General features: G+C 47.2%; 1 protein-coding gene and 1 long non-coding RNA gene across 5 annotated transcripts in view; one reads left to right on the forward strand and one right to left on the reverse strand.

The window, feature by feature from the left end:
* Positions 1 to 19,340, reverse strand: part of FNIP1 (folliculin interacting protein 1) — a 60,518-nt gene that overhangs the window by 24,925 nt on the left and 16,253 nt on the right. For 3 of the 4 annotated variants that reach the window (XM_052689639.1, XM_052689635.1, XM_052689637.1), the window contains exons 2-3: positions 10,424 to 10,550; positions 1,937 to 2,080 (exon numbers count right to left, since the gene is read on the reverse strand). In XM_052689639.1, the coding sequence (XP_052545599.1) occupies positions 1,937 to 2,080; positions 10,424 to 10,550 (271 nt within the window). Of the gene's footprint in view, positions 1 to 1,936; positions 2,081 to 10,423; positions 10,551 to 17,106; positions 17,311 to 19,340 lie in introns of those variants that run through there. The other variant, XM_052689638.1, reaches the window with a different exon arrangement.
* The window catches only part of LOC128083980 (uncharacterized), an 86,517-nt gene that overhangs the window by 9,723 nt on the left and 57,454 nt on the right, over positions 1 to 19,340 (forward strand). The window lies entirely within an intron of this gene.

Here is a 19,340-nt window from a genome sequence, read left to right on the forward strand (position 1 = left end):
CTGCTACAGCTCAACTCTTTGCCTTTAATTCTGCAAAATAAAGATCTCTTGAGACCAAAGTAGAGCGCAATCAACTGAGGAAAGGGGTTAAATATTAAAAACACAAATGAAAAATAGCCAAGGAGCATCTGGCTCCCATCCCCCAGCACCGGCAGCTTGGACACAAACCAATGCCCCAGGTCATATTTACAAGCATGCATTTAAAAAAAGATCGTAAAATACCAACAAGTGTTTCTTATTGCACATTAGCATACGAGAGGTTGTAAAATTATCATTATTTGGAAATTAGATTTTTGCATTTATTACCTCCAGCATTTACTGTTTACTGTACATAATGTCCTATCAACAGCTGAGTACCTATATAAATTAACAATGCTATGGATGTATCTCAAATGTCATCACCAACAGATCGGGGAGACTTTCAGCCCTGAAAACACAGACTGACAGGCACAGAAGAGGTAACGTCTGAGCAACAGTGTGCAAAAACTCACACTGCGTTTCCAAAGAACAATAAAAGATGAACCTTAAGTTCAACGCATACTGAAACGAGGAAAGCGAGAACTATACAAAAAGTCCTGTTAACATTCTATTGTTTGGGCTTCCATTTTACACCATTGAAGAGGCAACAGAAGAACACATTAAGTAGCTTCCAAGGGTACAGAATAGAGCAGTTAGAAGATAGAAAATAGCGGGCTGGCCGATGCTAGGACAAACTTGCTAGGACCCTTTCATGCACAGCTTGAAAAGAGTACAGGGAATGCAGTAAATGATTCACAGCAATGCTCTTTGGAAAACCAACTTAAGCTGGAAGCTTCTTGCACACTTTCTGAGCCAGACACGGCCACGCATCCATTCACTAAGACAGTGACTAGGTGATAGACATGAGGAAATGAGGACTTCAAAAGGAAAACTCCCCACCACTTTAAAATATTCCGCCATGCTAACCATGAAAATTAATGTTCTTTAATTCTTGACCATTGTTTGCACAGAGGCTGCCCAGCAGGAGACATAATTTCAGGATAGTGGGGGAACATCATTTGTCTTGGTCAGACAATACCCAAAGGAGGTTATTCTGTGCTGCAAGGAAGCTGCTAACCACAGCAAAATGCCCTTCCAGGAAGGCAGGAATGGAAAGCAGACCTTCAGCCTTCACCTTACTGAAGCTGTGGAAAAGAGTGTGATGAGAAAGAGAAAACAGGAATATGCAGCTCGCCAAATATAGCAAGAGCCAACGTGACAGCATGAAAGTCAGCAGCGAAAGGTTCTTCATTTGTATCTATGGTAGATTAAGACATCAGTAGTACTGTACTTCAGAATACGGCGCAGAGATAGCAGCTTCCCTCAAACACACAATTACTTCATTACAAAGAGTGGAAGGGCTTAGTTCTATTTTAGGGTGGCTTAATATAAAACACTTGTGATCCATGGAAGGGGAGATGACAGTAATATATCTGTGTCAGATGACTCCAGCTACTCTCATGGCCAAAATCTCTTATGTAAAATGCAACGCAAGTGCACTGGATCCCTCGTTATAAAGCTGTTACACAGGCTGTCCTCATAGAGAGCATATTTCTGTGGTGCTTCCCTGGCATTTAGCTACGAAGTAAAACAAACTACCTCGCTTTTACCAAGATAGGATACGTATGCCAAGTGTGATCATACTGAACGAGTGTTATCACCAGGTCACAAGACAGAACAAATGCCTTGGAGAAGCTTCTGCTACTCAACACCCATCCTGAGAGCCCCAGCTGGTTGGTTTTAAACTACAAACTCAAAGCTACAGAATTAAACATGGTTCAGTCAGAACCAAAGTCTGGTTTTGATTGGAAACTTCTCTCCACCACCAGCATATAATTTTGAGTGTTTTAAAATATTCAGTACCTCACCTGTTGTGTATATTTGACAGCTACACCAAAAAAAGGAAGGGAAGTCTCACCTGATATTTTGGGCATTGTTCCTTTGCATCGGAGAATGAGGAGGATGAATTGATTGAACTATCCAAAGAAGAAGAGCTATCTCCTCCAGGCTTCAGCTGGCAACATTTCCCAAACACTCGCACCTGAGCATCGCTGCAGAGTTTCTGAAATACAGACATGTACCACAATAAGACCCACAGCCACGAAATCACCAGTTAGCAACACTGCACCTACCCGTTCAGGTAAGACATTTAACAGTAGAACAGCTTATGCCCCAGGAAAACATTTAACAGAACATTTATTACATCTCTTGCAGCATGGCTGGAGGAAAGCAAGCTGAGCTGTTTTAATCCTAACGAGCCAGGAGCCAACAGCTCGCTCCAACTCCATCTTCCCAAGCAGCCATCCATCTCTGAAGCTCTACCAGGCTCAGGAGGAAGGATGGCCACAACAAGGGGCTCCCTATGCTGTCGCTGCACTGCTGCTGCCCACTGGGACAGAGGTGGCACAGCAGTGACACGCACAGCCTGCACCAGTGCAGCGCAGACTGCAGTGATGGGCAGCTCACAACGTACAGAAACACACAGATCAGGAGCGACCGAGCCAAACAGCCCAGACTTTGGGAGAGATTCATGTTCCAAGTTGAAGTGGAGAGAAGAGGTGCAACTTGCAGCTCTCCCAGCTGTTCCCAAGTCCCTGGTCTTTTAGAACAGCAGCACAGAGGCGACACGTTCCTTTTGCTTTTGCTATGAGCGTGCTGTGGGGCTGAGCATGGACAGAACTGAAAACCACAGCTGGTGTTACAGAAAGGCCAGAGAAATTTCACACAAGGATGGAGAAATGGTCCAAGCGGTGGTTTCTGAAATGTTGTTCAGAAAGTGTAGCAAAAACAGAGTTATGAGGGCTCAGAAAGGGCTGATCTCTGCAGGGCCCCTATGCACGCAGTATTACCAATGCTGCACTGGAGGTGCTCCACCACTGTTCGGTTCAAAATCATTCGTCATTTCACCTTTGAATCCCAGCAGCCTCAGCAGAATCAGCACACACATTAATTAATGCCATCTAGGTATGAGGCAACCCTCTGCACCGAAAGATCTCAAAGGACTTTCCGCGTGCTCATTAAACTTCAAAACACCCACGCAAGGTTGGGATTATTTACATTTGCTGGTGTGCAGCACTGAGAGACAGAAATAGTCTGCACCACTTCACATTACGCACCAACTGCCCTAAGACTCTCTCTATTAACGTTTCCTACTCAATCACCAAACCAGCAAGAGCAAGCTGGAAGCAAAGAAAACTGGAAACAAGGTTCAAAGGACAGATGGAAATGCAAAGTGCTATTACATGGCACAGCTTCATCTCCAGACTCACAGGCTTACATCACGAGGTCCCACTTCAGGCAAGAACATAAGCATGTTGATAGCTACAAAGAAAAGGAAAAAGTAGAATAGGGGAAGAGCGAAATCTCCAGTTCTGGAGAGTGCTAACTCTGCACCTCTGCTCAGCCATCAGCCACAGCTGTACACAAGCAGGCTGCACACTGCTGGAAGGACGGCAGATTTTGGCAATGGGAATCCCATGCCTCTACCCCAGGCTGTGCAGGTTGATGCTGTGTTTTGGTTTTTTTCCCCATTGCGTGGTTTTTATTTGGGCCAAACCGTGGGCAGATTTAGGCAAAACAGTGGAAAATGTCGGGGTTTACTGAGCTCCACATGGCAGTCTGCACGGCTGCTCCAATTATAGAGCTGCTGCCACAGACAGCCTTAAGGAAAAATGTGCAGACAAATCAGTAATTCTGTGGCAGAGGGGAAGGAAGCATTCAGCAGCCGCCGAGTCCTGTGCTTTTCGGACATGCATGCCCTCCCATAGTAGTATCCTCTCATTGCAACACACTGGTGAGCACGCTGAATTCATGCAATACGTAGATTTGCTAATGCCTCGTATCTGCAGCTCGAGCACAGTACACAATGGCTGGAACATGTGAATGATAATCATATGACTTCAGTAGGAACTCGTGAACTAGAATTGCATTTTATCTCTGACACAAACAACAATGTCCTAGGCTAGGCAAGCATCATGTGATAAAACCACATAAAATCCACAGGGTTACAGCAGCTTTTGCAGGCAAACCACATTTCAGCTTGCATTTTTCATCTGATGTTGAAAGTTCCCTCTAAAATCTACTATTACAATTGAGCTTCCTTCAGACTGTAAAGCCAATAAATGCATTTTTACAAGTGCAGCATTTTCTGTGCATTAAAAGAATAGGCTGAGTTTGCAAATTACTGACTTTAAATTCATTTTTCCTCCTCCTGCATTTTTGTGCAGAGATCCACCAGGGAGTCTGGCATCTTGAGGCAGCAGCTGCCGAATTTAAACAGGGAACCAGAAAAATGGTCATTTGGTATTTACAGCGGTGCCTAATGAACCAAGACTCCTGTAAGAAGACAGTAAAGGAGGCCAGGATCTTTCAGAAACCCAGCTTTACAGAACGTTGCACATAAAATCTCACCTAAAATACAGAATACCAGCAAACTGTGGTTGTTGCACTGTTAAAAACATCTCACGTGCTTAAGAATAACCTGTTGGTCAATGAGATCAAGCACCTGCAATGGCCCTCTCCTCCACAGTTACTAACTACGAAAGGTCAGTGCAATTTTAGATGCACCCAGATAGCATGCAACAAAGGAGTGGGATTATTGGCATTCCAGTATAACATCCGAAACACAAGCAAGGTGAAATTCCAAATTATTTTTGAATTGCATGAGGAAAATTTTCTAAGCCATGGGCTTTCCTTCCAAGTACACGCAGTTGCAATAATGCACTCTCTAGGCACAGAGCATCTGGATGCTGCAGGCACTGCCGGTGCCATGCTGCTTTCCCTACAGTGGCCGTGCTCCTTGTTCTTCCTCTGCCAGCTCTCTGCAGATACGACCCAGCTCCAAAGACTTTCCGACAGGCACAGTTCTTACATTAGAGGTCATAATTTGCTGGAAGACGTGGAGACCTCCTAGGTAGTTCTGAAGAAAGCATCCAGCGGATGGCCTTTATGGTAAAACAAAGCACAAAGTAGGTTTCTGCTCCCGGAATCTCTTTTCTCCACTTCTACCAGCAAAAACTTTTAACTCTTTGCCACAAGGTCTATAAATTCTTCAGCAAGTGGAAAGAACACACACAGTGCTATGCACAGGAGGAGGAATTTCCACTGAGCAAGTCTGGGTTTGGCAATAACAAGACAGTCAAGAAGAGCCCAGTGCATTGAACTAATGCCAGGCTGTGAGCGTGTGTGTTAGGGGCTGCAAGTGACAGAAGGAAGAGAAATGTCATCGTATGTTTTACACTCTCCTACCACTCTGCAACAGCCGGTGCTCAAATATCACTGTGGTGGTGGTTATGGAGAAATCTGTATTCAAATAAGGTTGTCATTATTTGGAAGCACCGTACCCCATTTCCAGAACAGGCTATTAAGCAAAGGGTAGCACACAAAGCTGAAAAATCACTCCAAAATTGATAACTCTTCTGCTTTATTAATAGGTGTTGGGCTGAATGTGTAATCAATATATGCACCTGTCTAGGAGTGGGCACTCTTTCCTTCCCTTGCAGCGCTGCTGTAAAAATCCGGGTCTCTCTCTTAAAAGGCAGATGTCAAGAGCTAACTTCTCACTTGATTTCCAGAGCAGCCAAGTTCCTCTATTACTCACAGGAGAATGGGAAAAGAAAAAAGATAATCCACTGCCTCCTCCCTGGGGTGCTCCAGTTCCTGGAGAAGGGCAGAGCTGGGAAGGAGGGCTGGGTCTGAGCTCCTTTCTGCTGGTGCCTTTATCTGCTGGCCCTGCCACTGTGGAAACCTGTCCACTGCGTGCCAGATAGAGACTGGAGTCTCGATTTCACACAACTCACCTAAAAGCAAAAGGCTCGCTATCCGATTACTAATCCCTCAAAGCAATTTGCTGCTCAACATTTATCCAGTGCTGTAGTATATTGGAGCACGCAGTTAATCCTGGCTTGTTTAAAACAGCATGCCATTTTTTTTTTTACTTTGGGATAAATATGACATTTGGTGTGAAAGAAACTGCCACACTAGGAGTATCAAGTATCGCATGACCTTTCAGTTAAATTGTCCCCAAAATAAAGATGACAAGGTTACACAGCAAAGGTGACTCTTTTGCTCCCCAAATCTAAGCCCACGCTCTTTTTTAAAGTTGCAACTCTAGATCTCAAACTCTGTATCCCTGGTCCTCTCTCTCTCTTACATTTCTTCCAAAAAACCCCATAGAGGATTCTGGGTGCTGGAAGCAAGACACTGCCCTCTTCCCATTCTTCTCCTTGCACCCTTCCCAGCCAAACCAGCTCTGGATCTGGACAGTGCACAGTTCAGCTCTCGCTTTCTTCCCTCCTTCCTCATCCTCCTGCTCCCTCCACACCTTCCTCCAGGCTCTTCTTTTGACTTAGGAAATCTTTCTGCTTTGTACAGTCAACCAACATCTTTCTGCGGTCCCCAGCAATAAATGCTTCCCTGTCATGGACAACACAAAAGGAAGACAAGCAGTTAAACCGAACCACTAGAAACTGAACCCATTCGGTTGGAAGCAAGGTTCCCCTCCCAGCTTCTCCCATTTCCTCCCACTTCTCCCTTGCAGCACCATTTCTGTGGCCCTGTCCCGTTCAGTCGCCAGCCCTGCGCACCCCAGCTGGCCTTTGCACGGTGAGTGCGACATGACTGCACAGAGAGCAGCAGCACGGCGCAGCATGGCAGCAGTCTTCACAAAGCTTAGCATGAACCGGTGTCAGGGTTGGGAAACCAAGCACTGAGGCAAAGTCAGGAAACGCAGAACGAAGGCTGAGAGCTCAGTGCTGGCTGGGCCACCTGGGGCCTGCACCCTCAAAGCAAACAGGAGCTGCGTGTCACGCTTGGGTTGAAGGGCAGAGCTCAGGAGTACCTGCGCTCACACACCGGGGCTGGAACACCGCCTGCACTGCAGCACGGCCACGGGAAGGAACTGAGCAATGAGCACGCTGGCAGAGCGCAGCCACGGGCTGCAATGCAGAGCAAGACATGCAGTCTCACTGGAAATGAGACCACGAGGAGGAATGAGCTCAGAAGTAATTCTTGAGGGGAGGCAGTGGCACTGGCCCAATGCTCCGCTACCTGCTGGGCTGAGCAAGTCCACGGGACGTGCATGTCTGGGTTGGGCTCAGGCTGTTTAGCAGAGGGGTCAGCAATGCCCACCTCTGTCACATACACACCTAACACACAAATGCCTGCTCGTGATCTAGTGTCAAAGAACACCACTCTCTGATGAGCTCCCTGACCCCTGAGAAGATGAGGCAGCTACCAAGGCACCGCACCAAGTACCTGTTTGCAGGGACCGACCCATTGACAGGCCATCGCTGAAAAACGAAGGGAGAACCTCTTCTGCTTAGCACCAAAAAAGGCATAGGGCTCACAACGGGGAATCTCAACCTCCATCCACAAGCCAAGAGCCCACAGCTGCCGGCAGTGGCAGTCTGGGTGGAAATGCCTGGCACAGCCTTCGGCCAACATTCCTGGTGCCGAGCCACCAGGCTGCCTCACGGAGCTTAACTCTGTCAGGACCTGGGGCACACATGGCTCCTGCAGCACACAGCACAGCATGGGCACCCATGGGTCAGCGTCCTCAAAACGGGACAGAAGCAGGGAATGAGCCTGCTGAGAAGTGGGGCTATTCACCATTCATTCTCCCTCCTGTCCTGAAGTCCTGAAAAGCGAGGTATTTTATCAGTGCTATGCAGACTTCAGAATTAAATCGCAGCAAAATGACAATCTTTTACCACAATTAGATATCATTACTGCAATGCCAGAAATGTCTCAGCAGCCTTCTGTCCACCTCTACATGACAAGTTCTCCCCAAATTTCTGTTTCCCTTGTCTCTACTGAAGACAAGAAGAGGCTGATTTCCTATTCACTGTAGACATAAAGTCCTTATCTGTGTTATTACTACACGCCCCTCACAGATAACATGAACCCAGTAATGCTTTACTGACCAAAGTCTCACCTGGTGTGAGCATAAGCTCTGCAGTTTCACTCAGCAGAAAGCTGAAGCTTCCTATTTCATGCCTTTAAACATTTGTCTCCAGATAAGTTTGCTCTAGTGTTCCTTGAATTTTATATCCATACCTTCCCTTACTGAATTCAAATGAGGGAGACACATTCAACCTGGGTCCACCACACACAGCTCCTGATGTGCACTGAGTTTAGATACACAAAACATAAAATGTAATAACGTATACCTGATGTTGCTGCAGGCGTACAACTCAAATCAAAATCGCTTTCAATCAGACAATTGTCACACATCCTCGCAACAAAAGAAAACAGGAATTGAAGAGCACGGCCAGCACCATCAAGCAAAATGGCACCTTCCTGGCTCTGCATTTGGCTGCTTGGACTCCAACCAGCACAGCCTGGCTACTGCTGGGCACCCTCACAAACCTCCTCTCGGTGCACTTGTAAATGCAGGGGTGTAAATCATGTAAGGAAAAGATGCAGAAAGCACTGGCCTTTGTGAGGCCGTTAACAGATAGCCTTTCACGAGGGAAAGCGCCCAGCCCACACACATGTCTTGCTGCAAAAGGGCAAGAGTGCCTTGGAATGTGCTTAGTGCCAAGATCTGGCTTTGTATAGGCAGGGTGTGTATTTCCAAATGAAAATCACGATAAAGAGCGAGAAAAATAAACAATGCAATCCCTTGAAAATGGCCAGGCTGCTAACTGTACAAGGCTATGCTCAACTTGCAAGGAGCTGAGCCCAGGACTTTGGTGCACATTCTCACCTGAGTAATGTTTCTGCAACACTTTAGGAGCAAAGCTTTTTCTAACACGACACTACGTGAGCGCTGCAGAAGGCAGATATCACAGCAAGGAAGAGCTTTCAACATATTGTCTTTAAAAGTCTCTTAATAACACACACACAAATACCAGCTTACAAGAGACAGGTGAAGTACAGTTCAAAACTCTCACGTATTCATTCCATAGGGATGGTGAATATAGCTTATTCCCACCCACAGCCCACTTTCACTCAGTGAGGAAAATAAAGGAGATAATATGGAGCAGCGTTAGCTTAATTATCAGTTGTTTATTCTGTTGCTACTGAGCTGCCAAAGTCAACTGTCTTTGTGAAATAAACCAAAACAATGAGGTGTGCAATCTCACTGCAAAAGTAGGGATCTCTCTTAAAAAGGCTTTCAAGAAATCAACTGAAATACGGCAAGAGGGTTCACACTATACAAGTGTGTATATGGGAATTTACAGGAATGAAGAAATGGTAATAAGCAAAGCCAGCAACTCATCACAACAAATATCTTTAAAGATCTTGTTTTTAAAAACCTTTGTTTTCCTGCCAAGAACACCTGGAAGAATAGGAGCTTATACTTGAATAAAGCTCTTCTAACAGGTAAAATTTAAAAAGAAAGATGTGTTTCATTCATATTTGTTAAATTTGCTTCATCTGATACATTCTCAAACTAGGAAATGGGATCTTGATTCATAGCAGAAAGTGCACTACAATGAGCAGCCTGGAAGTGGCTTGATGCCACAGATGGACTCCCAGAGGTTAGGAGGTGTGGAAGGAGGAAGCACTCAGAATGAGGACGGGAAGCATCAGGCCGAGGCACTCAGCAACGGGCTGGGGGTGTTTACAAAGCTGGGTGAACCTTCTGGCTGTGCTCCAACTCCCAACATGAAAGCCAGGGCTTGCAGGGAACACTTTCTTTGTGTACTCCTGCTTGTGGAACTGAGTAGGCGCTAGAGGTAAAAGCAGCTGCGATCAGGAATTTCAGTTGACACAGTGCTTTTTGCTTGCATAACTTAAAATGCTTTGCAAATGTTTGCAGAGATGGTGAAAAGGAAGTTCAAAGCAGTGAAATAAGTCGTCCAACCTCACACAACCACTTACAACAGCACTGTGGCTAGAAATTAATCTTCTGGCCAGAGTCCTTAGAAGGAAGTATCCTCATCTGACTGCATCCATTACAGTTTCAATTAATAGATTACCATGCAGACCATGCCAGAAGAAAAAAAAAATTTCAAGTAACTGTATGAAAGAGCTGTCAGCAAAGCATGGAAACAGCAGCTGGCAAAGGCTAAGCAACCGGGACATGAAGGGACAGGGGACTAGCAGCACTTTCTGACTCAGAACGCAGATCCCGCCGCAGAAAGCATCTGTGTCATAAAAGCTTGTCAATAAACATCAGTGTGCCCTGCCTCAGCCTCCCAGCACTGCCAGCTGCAGCCCTGGGGAGGAATCGTGCACTCTGAAAGGGCAGAAAGTAGAAGAGCGCAGGACTAAAGAGATCGCATGGCACTTAAAACTGCTAAGAGTGAAATCACTGAAGCCTGAATAATTTGCAGCTTATAAATATAGCTCTGCATGTGACCAAAGTTTAAATGTTAATATGGCTAAAGCAGAACTTTTGCACTTTATCAATCTTATGTTGAAAAATATAGAATGCAGCCATGTGCACAATACTCACCGACACAGAAACATCCTCTATTTTCCTTTTAGCACTGGAGTCAAACAAGACATTCCGTCCTCTTCTCTCGCAGTCCTGATACACAATCAGTCGGATCTGACTTGGGTCGAACTCCGGCAAAGGCCAGCTTTAATTAAAACACAGAACACCAGAAGGATCAATTACCACAGCTCTTTAATGCACTGTTCTTTCTGCATTATCTCCACAGCCAACCTTATTAAAACTGAAAATCCAACAAATGCAATGTCATTTCATCAAACCCTTTGATCCTCTAGTCGGAATTGTGCCTTTCTGAATTTTGTTCTCTCCCCTACACTTGCAGATTGCCAAATTGCAATGGCATAAAGGACAGCAGTGCACTACAGCCATTATACAATGACATCTGCAGCTTTCGTGGCTTTCGTGCTCTGCCTTGTGATGTTTCATGTTTCCTTCAAGTTCTTCAGTCACAGAAGAACTCAGCTTTTGTGTTTAAAAACAAAAGAGAGTCCCTCAGCACCGCAATTTACAACTCAAAGGAATACATTTTATATGGATGTATTCACATTGGCTTCTCCTTTAAGTAAAGAAAAATCACATGGGCACTAATACATATGTCTTGATGCGGGGAACAGGCAAACACAGGCAGCTTGGACCTGGCTGCACACAGGTCTCTGCCTCCTTCAGACTCAGGAATAATCTCCATTAAGCCTGTGACTGCAGCCACACTGCTGCCTGTGTCAGCAGGAGCCCACAGCTCCCTGTGCCTGCTCCCTCAGTGCCACGTGCTGCAGAGGAGCCCCATCCACAAAGGCAGCAGGAATCTCCCCTCGGCTGGTTCCCAGCCATTTCCTAGCTCAAGTGTAATTCTATCATCCTTATCCTTGGTTTGCAGCAGGCTGCACCAGTGTGGAACACCACAACACGAGAGTTAGGAGCTGGAATTTTCCAGCTGCTAGTGAAGGATCCTGGCTCCCAGGTTGGGAGAAGGAGAAAGAGACTGCAGCAGAAAGATCTGCACTAATGAGAACATGGATTGCTATGCTGGAATACTGTACTCCATGACTACAGTAAATTTTAGTCTCCTCTGTCCTTCCAGTTCATCAACCAAAGCCTTTCACCAACACTAAACTGATGATTTCCAAGCAAACAACTTCCGTACCAGGTCACAGCTGAGAATCAATGGGATTGCCAAAGCCACAGTTGTCTCAGAAGTTTTTCAGTCTGTCCAATACAAACCCACAGCCCTTACAGCTAGGAGAATTATAGAATCACACAATCATTCAGGTTGGAGAAAACCCCTGAGATTCCCAAACCCAACCCCAGCCCACCCCAATATGCCCACTGACCGTGTCCCCAAGTGCTGCATCCTCATGGATCTGGAGCACCCACAGGGACAGTCACTCCCCACTTGCTAGGCAGCCTGTGAAGCTCCTGACTGCTCTTTTGGAGAAGAAATTTTTCCTAATATCCAACCAAAACCTGGCCTGGTGCAACCCAAGGCTGTTACCTCTCATCCCCATGTGATGAGTGATATGACACACACAGTTACGTGGCTCCTGGAGAGAGGAAACCCATTTCCTAACCTCCTCAGCCCCACCACATAACAACAGAAGAGAAAAAAAAAACAGAACCTGCGGAGAAGACAGTGTGCAACCAGTGTCAAAAGCAACTTATTACAAGAAAATAGCTTGAGCAACTCGAAACTGAAATAGCCTGGTGTCCAGCTTTGGAGGCAAAGAGCCTCACAGCCTCTGTGCTGGGGCACCCAGAGCACAGAAACAGCTGACCACGGTCCAAGCAAATTGTGCACCAAACCCCAAGCACAACGACACGCTCAGAGCAGAGTTCACATTTAGCATCTTCTCAGCATCTTGCTTTTCAGAAAATGCTAAGAAACCAAACCCACTGTATACATGAGAGGCTCAGTGCAGCAGAGCCGGGTTCCTCGCAAGCCTGCATCTGGCTGGAGATGGACCTTCCTTCCAGAGAAGGCATCTCCCTGTATTGAAGTGAAGTGAACAAGCCTGGAGCCTCTTTTTGAGATGGACTGCTGGGGTTCTACACACAGGTAGCTTGGGACGGTAACAAGGAACTGCCTGCCAAAACCTCTACCTACTATCATTCGCTCCGCCACTGCCGCACATCTGAATCTCCTTCATGCTCAGACAAAAGCACCTCTTCCATTACCTAGTGCTTCTGATATTTGACTTTGAAATTACTGGCAAAGAAGGGCAGGAGCTGTTCCAGATCTTAGGAAAGTCTACTTATAAAAAGCTCCAAGAGCAGATTACACACTAAGAGGAGAGAAAGCTAAATATAAAACCCTCGCTGTATTCGGAAACATATTTGATCAAGGTAACAAGAGCTTGTTTACTTCTCAGCTTCTTCACATGACATTTTAACTTTCTCTAGACAAGTATTTAGTAGATATTTTAAATCATAATTTGTGATAATTCCAAATAAGCGCTATCTCTGTTTACATAATACAGTCCTTAAGCACAGTTCAGCCTTGCAGAAACATTCCCTGGCAATAATGGGCCACTTCCCAAAGCAGCAGGAGCATGGAGGGAGCTGGGGGAAAGTTCATTTGGACAGACAGTAAACAGAGGCGGGCTGGCACCTCGGCTCCCCCGCCAGCTTACAGTCAGGCACCTTCCTTTGGAGGAGATGGAGCACAGCATGCCTTCACTTTTGCTGTTAGCAGCTTGGAAGGACCGCCAGGTTGGGTGTCTGGATCGATTATCCCCAGAAACGAACAAATTCCTGCATGCAGTGCAGGACACCTTCTCAAAACAAACGTAATGGGGCAAAACTCCAGCACTGCTCTTCAGCTGGATGAAAACTGACCTAGATCTTCCAAACATAATTAGTCGTATTTATAATGGAAACTAACTTTGACATTTAGCTGATGATTGCTTGAGATTCATACGGAAAACTAGGCGACGTAGAATTCAGCCTTCTAGTAAAGTGAGTGACAGGCAAGTCTCCATCTCCCATGCCGTTCTGGAGATGAGAGTTGTTCTAACAAAGAGGCTTTCCTTCATCACCAATCTGCCGTGGGCTGATCCTTCCTTGGAATTGATTACAAGTTAAAATAAATAAATCACACTTCACCAATGGAAGCGATCACGCCTCTGCCACGAAGTCAGCACTGCGAGTTTGTGCACTGGAGTTTGTGCATCTACCAAACAAATACTAATTCATACAGAACGAGGGACTCTAGGACAAAAGGCACTGGGCACAGGCAACGGGCCCAGCTCTATTTTCTGTATACCCTCCCTCCATTTTCTGCACACACAGACAGGACCTCTTTCAGTCCCAAAAGGTGGGCAGGGAACTCTGTGCTGTGAACCAGCAGGGGCTGCCTGCACCCTGGGGCCTCGCAGGGGAGCGCCTCAGCTCTCCCACTAGGCTGCAAGCCAACAGAGGGAGCTGGGCTGCAAACTGCTGTAATCAAGTCATATACGTAGCTAAAATGGATCGTAACAATTTGGAAAGGAACATCAATCCGAGCATCAGTCCCTCTGGCCGCAGATCCAGCACAGGGGCAGCTTGGATACAGGCAATTGGCAGAGCGTGGTCTGGATATTTCAATGTACGTTGACACTTACACCCTACTGCTGCTCAGCTCTCATCTCTCTCTCACCTCACTTTGCTCTCCTGCCTCTTTACCAGGAATATTTACACTCTCATTTACAGATCCATTAAACGCTCCATAGCATCTCTATGAGTTGCATGGCAATCCAGAACTCCCCATTCTCTCCAAGGATGGGCCTTCTTATGCATCCAGTTTTTGGAATTCATTACTTTTCTCAGCAAGAGGCAACTGAATGGCTTTAAACTGGTATTACTGCACTCCAGGCAAGTTCTAATAGATGAAACAACAGGAACAGAAATCCCTTGTCACCACTCTGGCAATTAAATACAAGGTTTTCCCCTGGAATGGAAAACAAAAACATTCCTTCCTCCTTGTTTCCACTACAGCTTCCTTCCATTAAGTCTTCAGTAGTTTAATACTGTATTTCCTCCTACCCAAGTCTCACTTTTAAGACAATTTCATATTAACACAACTTAAGTAGCATCTCACTAATTAACACAGGTTCTCTAGAAGGCTAGGAGGAGAGCAACTGAAGCAAACCGACCAAAAAATTAAACAGACTGGAACTGAATGAGAGTTTGCTAAAAAGTTTAATTGCTCGAAACAAGATTAAGACCAGGCTGAAACTATCCATCAAACTATTGTTTTCCTACATCATGTTACCCACAGTTATAAAAACTGCCTGGTGATGAATCACTTCCAACTATTTTTAAATGCATCTACGCAAACGATATTTATAGTTTATGCTAGCTTATCTGTTCTGCATGTTTCTCATGTTAGCACCTTTTTACAATGCAGACAGCACAGCCGTGGCAGGGCGGACAGCAGATCCGCCATAGAGAAGAAAATACTTTCACTGCTCCCAGGTGAGCATCCAAGGAAAGGAACGGGGATCCCCAGGGCTCAGCTGAACTCCTGCACTCGACGTTCCTCATGTTTGCCGTGGAGGTGGTGCTCAGACCCAGCCATAAGCATCCTTGTCTTGAAGAGCTTACGCTGTCGATATGAGTCGGTTCCAACATGTGCAGTGGGATATTTCAGATGCAGGTTATCTGCGAGCTCCACACAGAGTTACATTCAAACAGAAGCTTGCTCACTTGTACAACCTGACAGCACACAGGATCCTGCTTTGTTACAGGGAAAGGTGAATGGAAGCGGAGGGCAAACGGCCCTTGTCCAGCCTGGATGCTGTATCACACAGCTCTCACCTGAATTATCTGTTCCAAAGGGTTCCCTTCACCTGCCCAAATTCCTCTGCACATTTCTAATACCTGTTAATGGAATTTTTCTTCTGGCTTTTAGAAGATACAACAAAAGTTGATCCTATAGGACACACAGAGAGGGCATTCTACAGAATGTAATACCTTCTTGCTGCAGTTCAATAATTCACCTTCCATTTGGCCATCACTGAACACAGACAATTGAGCAGATCTTCCTGAAAGAGCACAACTTAAATTGGAACTGACAAACAACAATACATGGCAACTTAATTACAGAACCATAGAAAGACAGAATGGCCTGGGTTGAAAAGGACCACGATGACCAACTGTTGGTCACTGTTGGAACTGACCAACAGTTCCAAACCCCTGCTGTGTGCAGGGTCACCAACCAGCAGCCCAGGCTGCCCAGAGCCACATCCAGCCTGGCCTTGAATGCCTGCAGGGATGGGGCATCCACAGCCTCCTTGGGCAACCTGTTAATGATGCCTACAGCTTTGGAAAACCATCCATTAGCAGAGCCTTGCACAGGCAGGTTATTTTTTAATAATATTAATAATATTTTTTAATAATGACACCTGAAGCGCAAAGCACATGATCAGGTTTCAAGGAATAAGGATGATCCACAGTTGGTATTTTCTGTGCGAGATCCCACGTAAACCCTTGTGACATAGCATAGCTGTAAGGGCAGGAGCAGGAAAGAGACACCTAAGCTAGAGAAACCAGGGGGCCTATACTTAGAAACAAATTTGCAAGAGATGGTCGTTATAGGAGCTGGAGTCACCACAGGGCTCTGCGTCCTGGAGGAGCTGGTGGGCAGCAGCTCACAACAAGGGCTTCTCTAGGGGTTAGCACAAGGAAATAATGCTTCTATGGAGGAAAAAATTAATCCCAAGCCTCCACCTTGTCATTTCTTGAAGGAGGGTGATGCTCCTCGGGTCTACAGGCACTGCAGAGGTCAGCTCTGTGCCCCATCTATAAATCTGTCTCATTTATTTACCAGCTTTGCAATCCTCAACGTGAATAGCAGCATTGCTTGAGATCCAGGAAACTCCTGCTACTTGTGCTCAGCACACGCTGTGCACAGGCACAGCCAGCCCAGCAGTTATTTCACACTCAGTATAATAAACTTGGACCCAAACTGCAATTGGCTTCCGCCCTCCTTGGCTCTGCCCAATTCTTTAACTGTACACAAAGCTGACTTCAGTTTGTTTTCATTTTTTTTCTCCCCCTCTCCTAAATCACCCGGCTCTCCTTAGGACACCCAGCTTATACTCTGAAGCCTAACACACCAGCCAGATGCCCCCCCAGCAGCTAAAAGCAGCCTGTATGCAGGCTGGGTGTCACACACAGCCAACACACAGACCACAAGCTTGCGCACAAGGAGGCTGGAGGTTTTGTTAGAGCCGTGTGACAGGATGAGTAACAGCAATTTACACGGCTTCAGAACTGACAATTAATAGTGGGAACTTCACGTAATGTATTCGGGATCACTTGACGCATGTCATTTCACAGAGCACCTGTTTGGCTCCCATGTCTGCATGCAAACATCTGTACATAGAGCACAGCTGCTCCAAAATGCCTCTTTTCACAAAAAGCACGCAGCCCAGCAGCAGCTCCTTCCAGCCAAACCCACCACCATTAACCATTGCGTGTCACGTTATTCAAGTCAACCGCGCTCCCCTCGGCAAAATCAAACAGATAGAAGCAGTCGGGGGGAGAAAGGAACGCCTCGGTGCCATTCAGCGTGAAACTGCGGGAAGAACCGTGAAAAAAAAGGACCTCTAAGAGCCTCGCCTTTCCAGAAAAGACTGCCATCAATCACAGGGAAGATATTAAACTCTCAAACAATTAAAATAACCTCGAGAACCGTGTAACGATCGTACCTGGGAAGCATCTTTGTCCCCCGAGCGGCTCCACTTTCCCAAATCCCTATCAACTCCCGTCGCGCCCGGCTGCCAACTCAGGTTAATAATAGCAGTGAGCCATATTCATCCGAAGCCACAAGACTGTCAGGTGACACACCGAGAGGGCCGAATTTAACTCAAACAAAGGGCTCTCCATGCCGTGCCGCACACGCTTAATCCCCGCGGCCGCCTCGCAGCGCCCGGCCGAGCCCGGGGCGGGCATCGCGCGGAGCTGGGGGCGCTGCGGGGGGCAGCGCTGAGCCGAACCCCCCCCACCCCCCCCCGGGCAACCCCCCGCTCCTCCTGACCGCTCCGCACCGCCCCGATCGCACCCGCAGCCTCGCTGGAGGAGCACGCACGGAGCTGGGGCGGCACGCGTGCTGTAGGGGCAGGAGAAGGGAAGCGCTGCCCGGGAAGGGAGGCCGAGCGGCTCGCTGGCTGCAGGCGAGGCGCAGGGAGCAGCGCTGCCCCGTGGGGAAGGAAGGCTGCACGAGGCACGGCGGTGCCAGCTGCCTGCTGCTGCTCTGAGCGTTTTGCACCAATCCGCCTGCTGCTCTGGGACGTCCTCCCCGCTCACAAGGCAGAGATGCGATAAAGGAACGGGGAATCCACAAGGGCAACGCGCTTTAAAGTCATCGACTCTCGTTACAGGCATATGTGGGGCTAACCGCTCGCACCACGTGTTTTGTATGGACAAAGATCAGTAGAAAAACAAAAGCAGGAGACTAGCACCACAGCTCCCATTTCCCCTTTTTCCAGCATCTGCAGGTTTCACTGACACCGTCAATCCCGAAGCCACAGAAGCCCCATTTGTCATCTCCCACTGCTCTGCACCTCGCAACACACAGCTTAGGGATGCACAACCCCTCTGTCCCACAGCAGGTGAATACACCATGGCACACAGCCTGGCCCCAACCCCAGCAGCCCTGGGACCCCTGGGTGGTGCCGGCCCCAGGGAACACCAAACTCCCTCCTCTGCCAAACACCTCCTGCATCAAGGTGGAGAGAAATCCAGAACACACTGACACAGCTTCTGCCACTGTCTCGTATATGGAGGTGGTAGTTGTATGCTCACAGCAAGCAGTTCAGGACACAAAAGCAGTAAAACTCCAATGCAGATGCTCACTTGGTTCCAAATCCAGCAGTAAGAGCTTTCGTGACCACGGATGTCTTATAGCAAATGTCTCATTGACATGAGAGCCCACAAGGCCCTATGTCACAGGCTTGGCTTTCCATATGCAAGCAGCACAAGGGAATTCATTGCAGCTACTCACGGTAACACTGAAGCATGCCCTACATCAGACCTCACCTCTGAAGCTGCACACGGAGCCCTGGGACTGAGGAGCAGCACCCGACCCCGCTCCCTTCCTGACAACGTGATCTATGCCCCAACCTCCTCACCTGCGTGGCAAAAGCTATTGCTGTCAAAAGTGACCTTTTTCTTAGAGATACAGCGGGGAGAAGTTCAGTATGATGCATTATGTAAACATTTATTTACAGGGCTGGCTGCTAAAGTTTCCATTTTACCTCGGGGTAACCTGATGCGTGCAGAAGACAAATGCCTTGAAAGCAGCCCCAGCCCCCACTGAACAACTGCCCAAGAAAAATTACTGGAAGGAATTCCTGCTCAGATGGGCACTCACAGCACAGCAGCACGCGGGGCACGAAGGGAGCAGCTGCCCAGTGCCACTGCGAGAGAACACACCAGTGTGGGATGGGGACTTCTTACACTGCACAGAGAGGTGGGACAAGGGGGGCGGCTTTTAGATAAAAGAGGGGAAACTGAGGTCAGATGCGAGGAGGAAATGTTTTACTCCAAGGGCAGTGAGGTGCTGGCAGTGCTGCATTGAGGTGTGCTGCTCCTGGAGGGGCCCGAGGCCACGGATGGGTGCTGGGCAGCCTGAGCTGGGGGCAGGCAGCACACACAGGATAGGGTGAGGGCTCCACCGGGGCAGCTCTTGCGTTAGCAGGGGTTATGATACTCCCCCACTCTTTGAAAAGGAAGCTTTTTTTTGTTGGTTTGTTTTTCTCAAACTAGAACTTGGATAACAAAGCTGATTGATGCTTTTTTTTTCCTTTCTTTCTCTTGAAAAGAGCAAATATTAACAAGTTTATAAAAAAAAAGATCAGAATCTCCTTTCTTAGCCCATCATCTTCTGGAGAGCCTGGGAGGCATCCCGGCATCCCACCTGCACCACTGCAGTGATGGATTC

Source organism: Tympanuchus pallidicinctus, unplaced genomic scaffold (genome assembly GCF_026119805.1).
Source record: "Tympanuchus pallidicinctus isolate F22 unplaced genomic scaffold, pur_lepc_1.0 scaffold25, whole genome shotgun sequence".
Classification (NCBI taxonomy): Eukaryota; Metazoa; Chordata; class Aves; order Galliformes; family Phasianidae; genus Tympanuchus; species Tympanuchus pallidicinctus.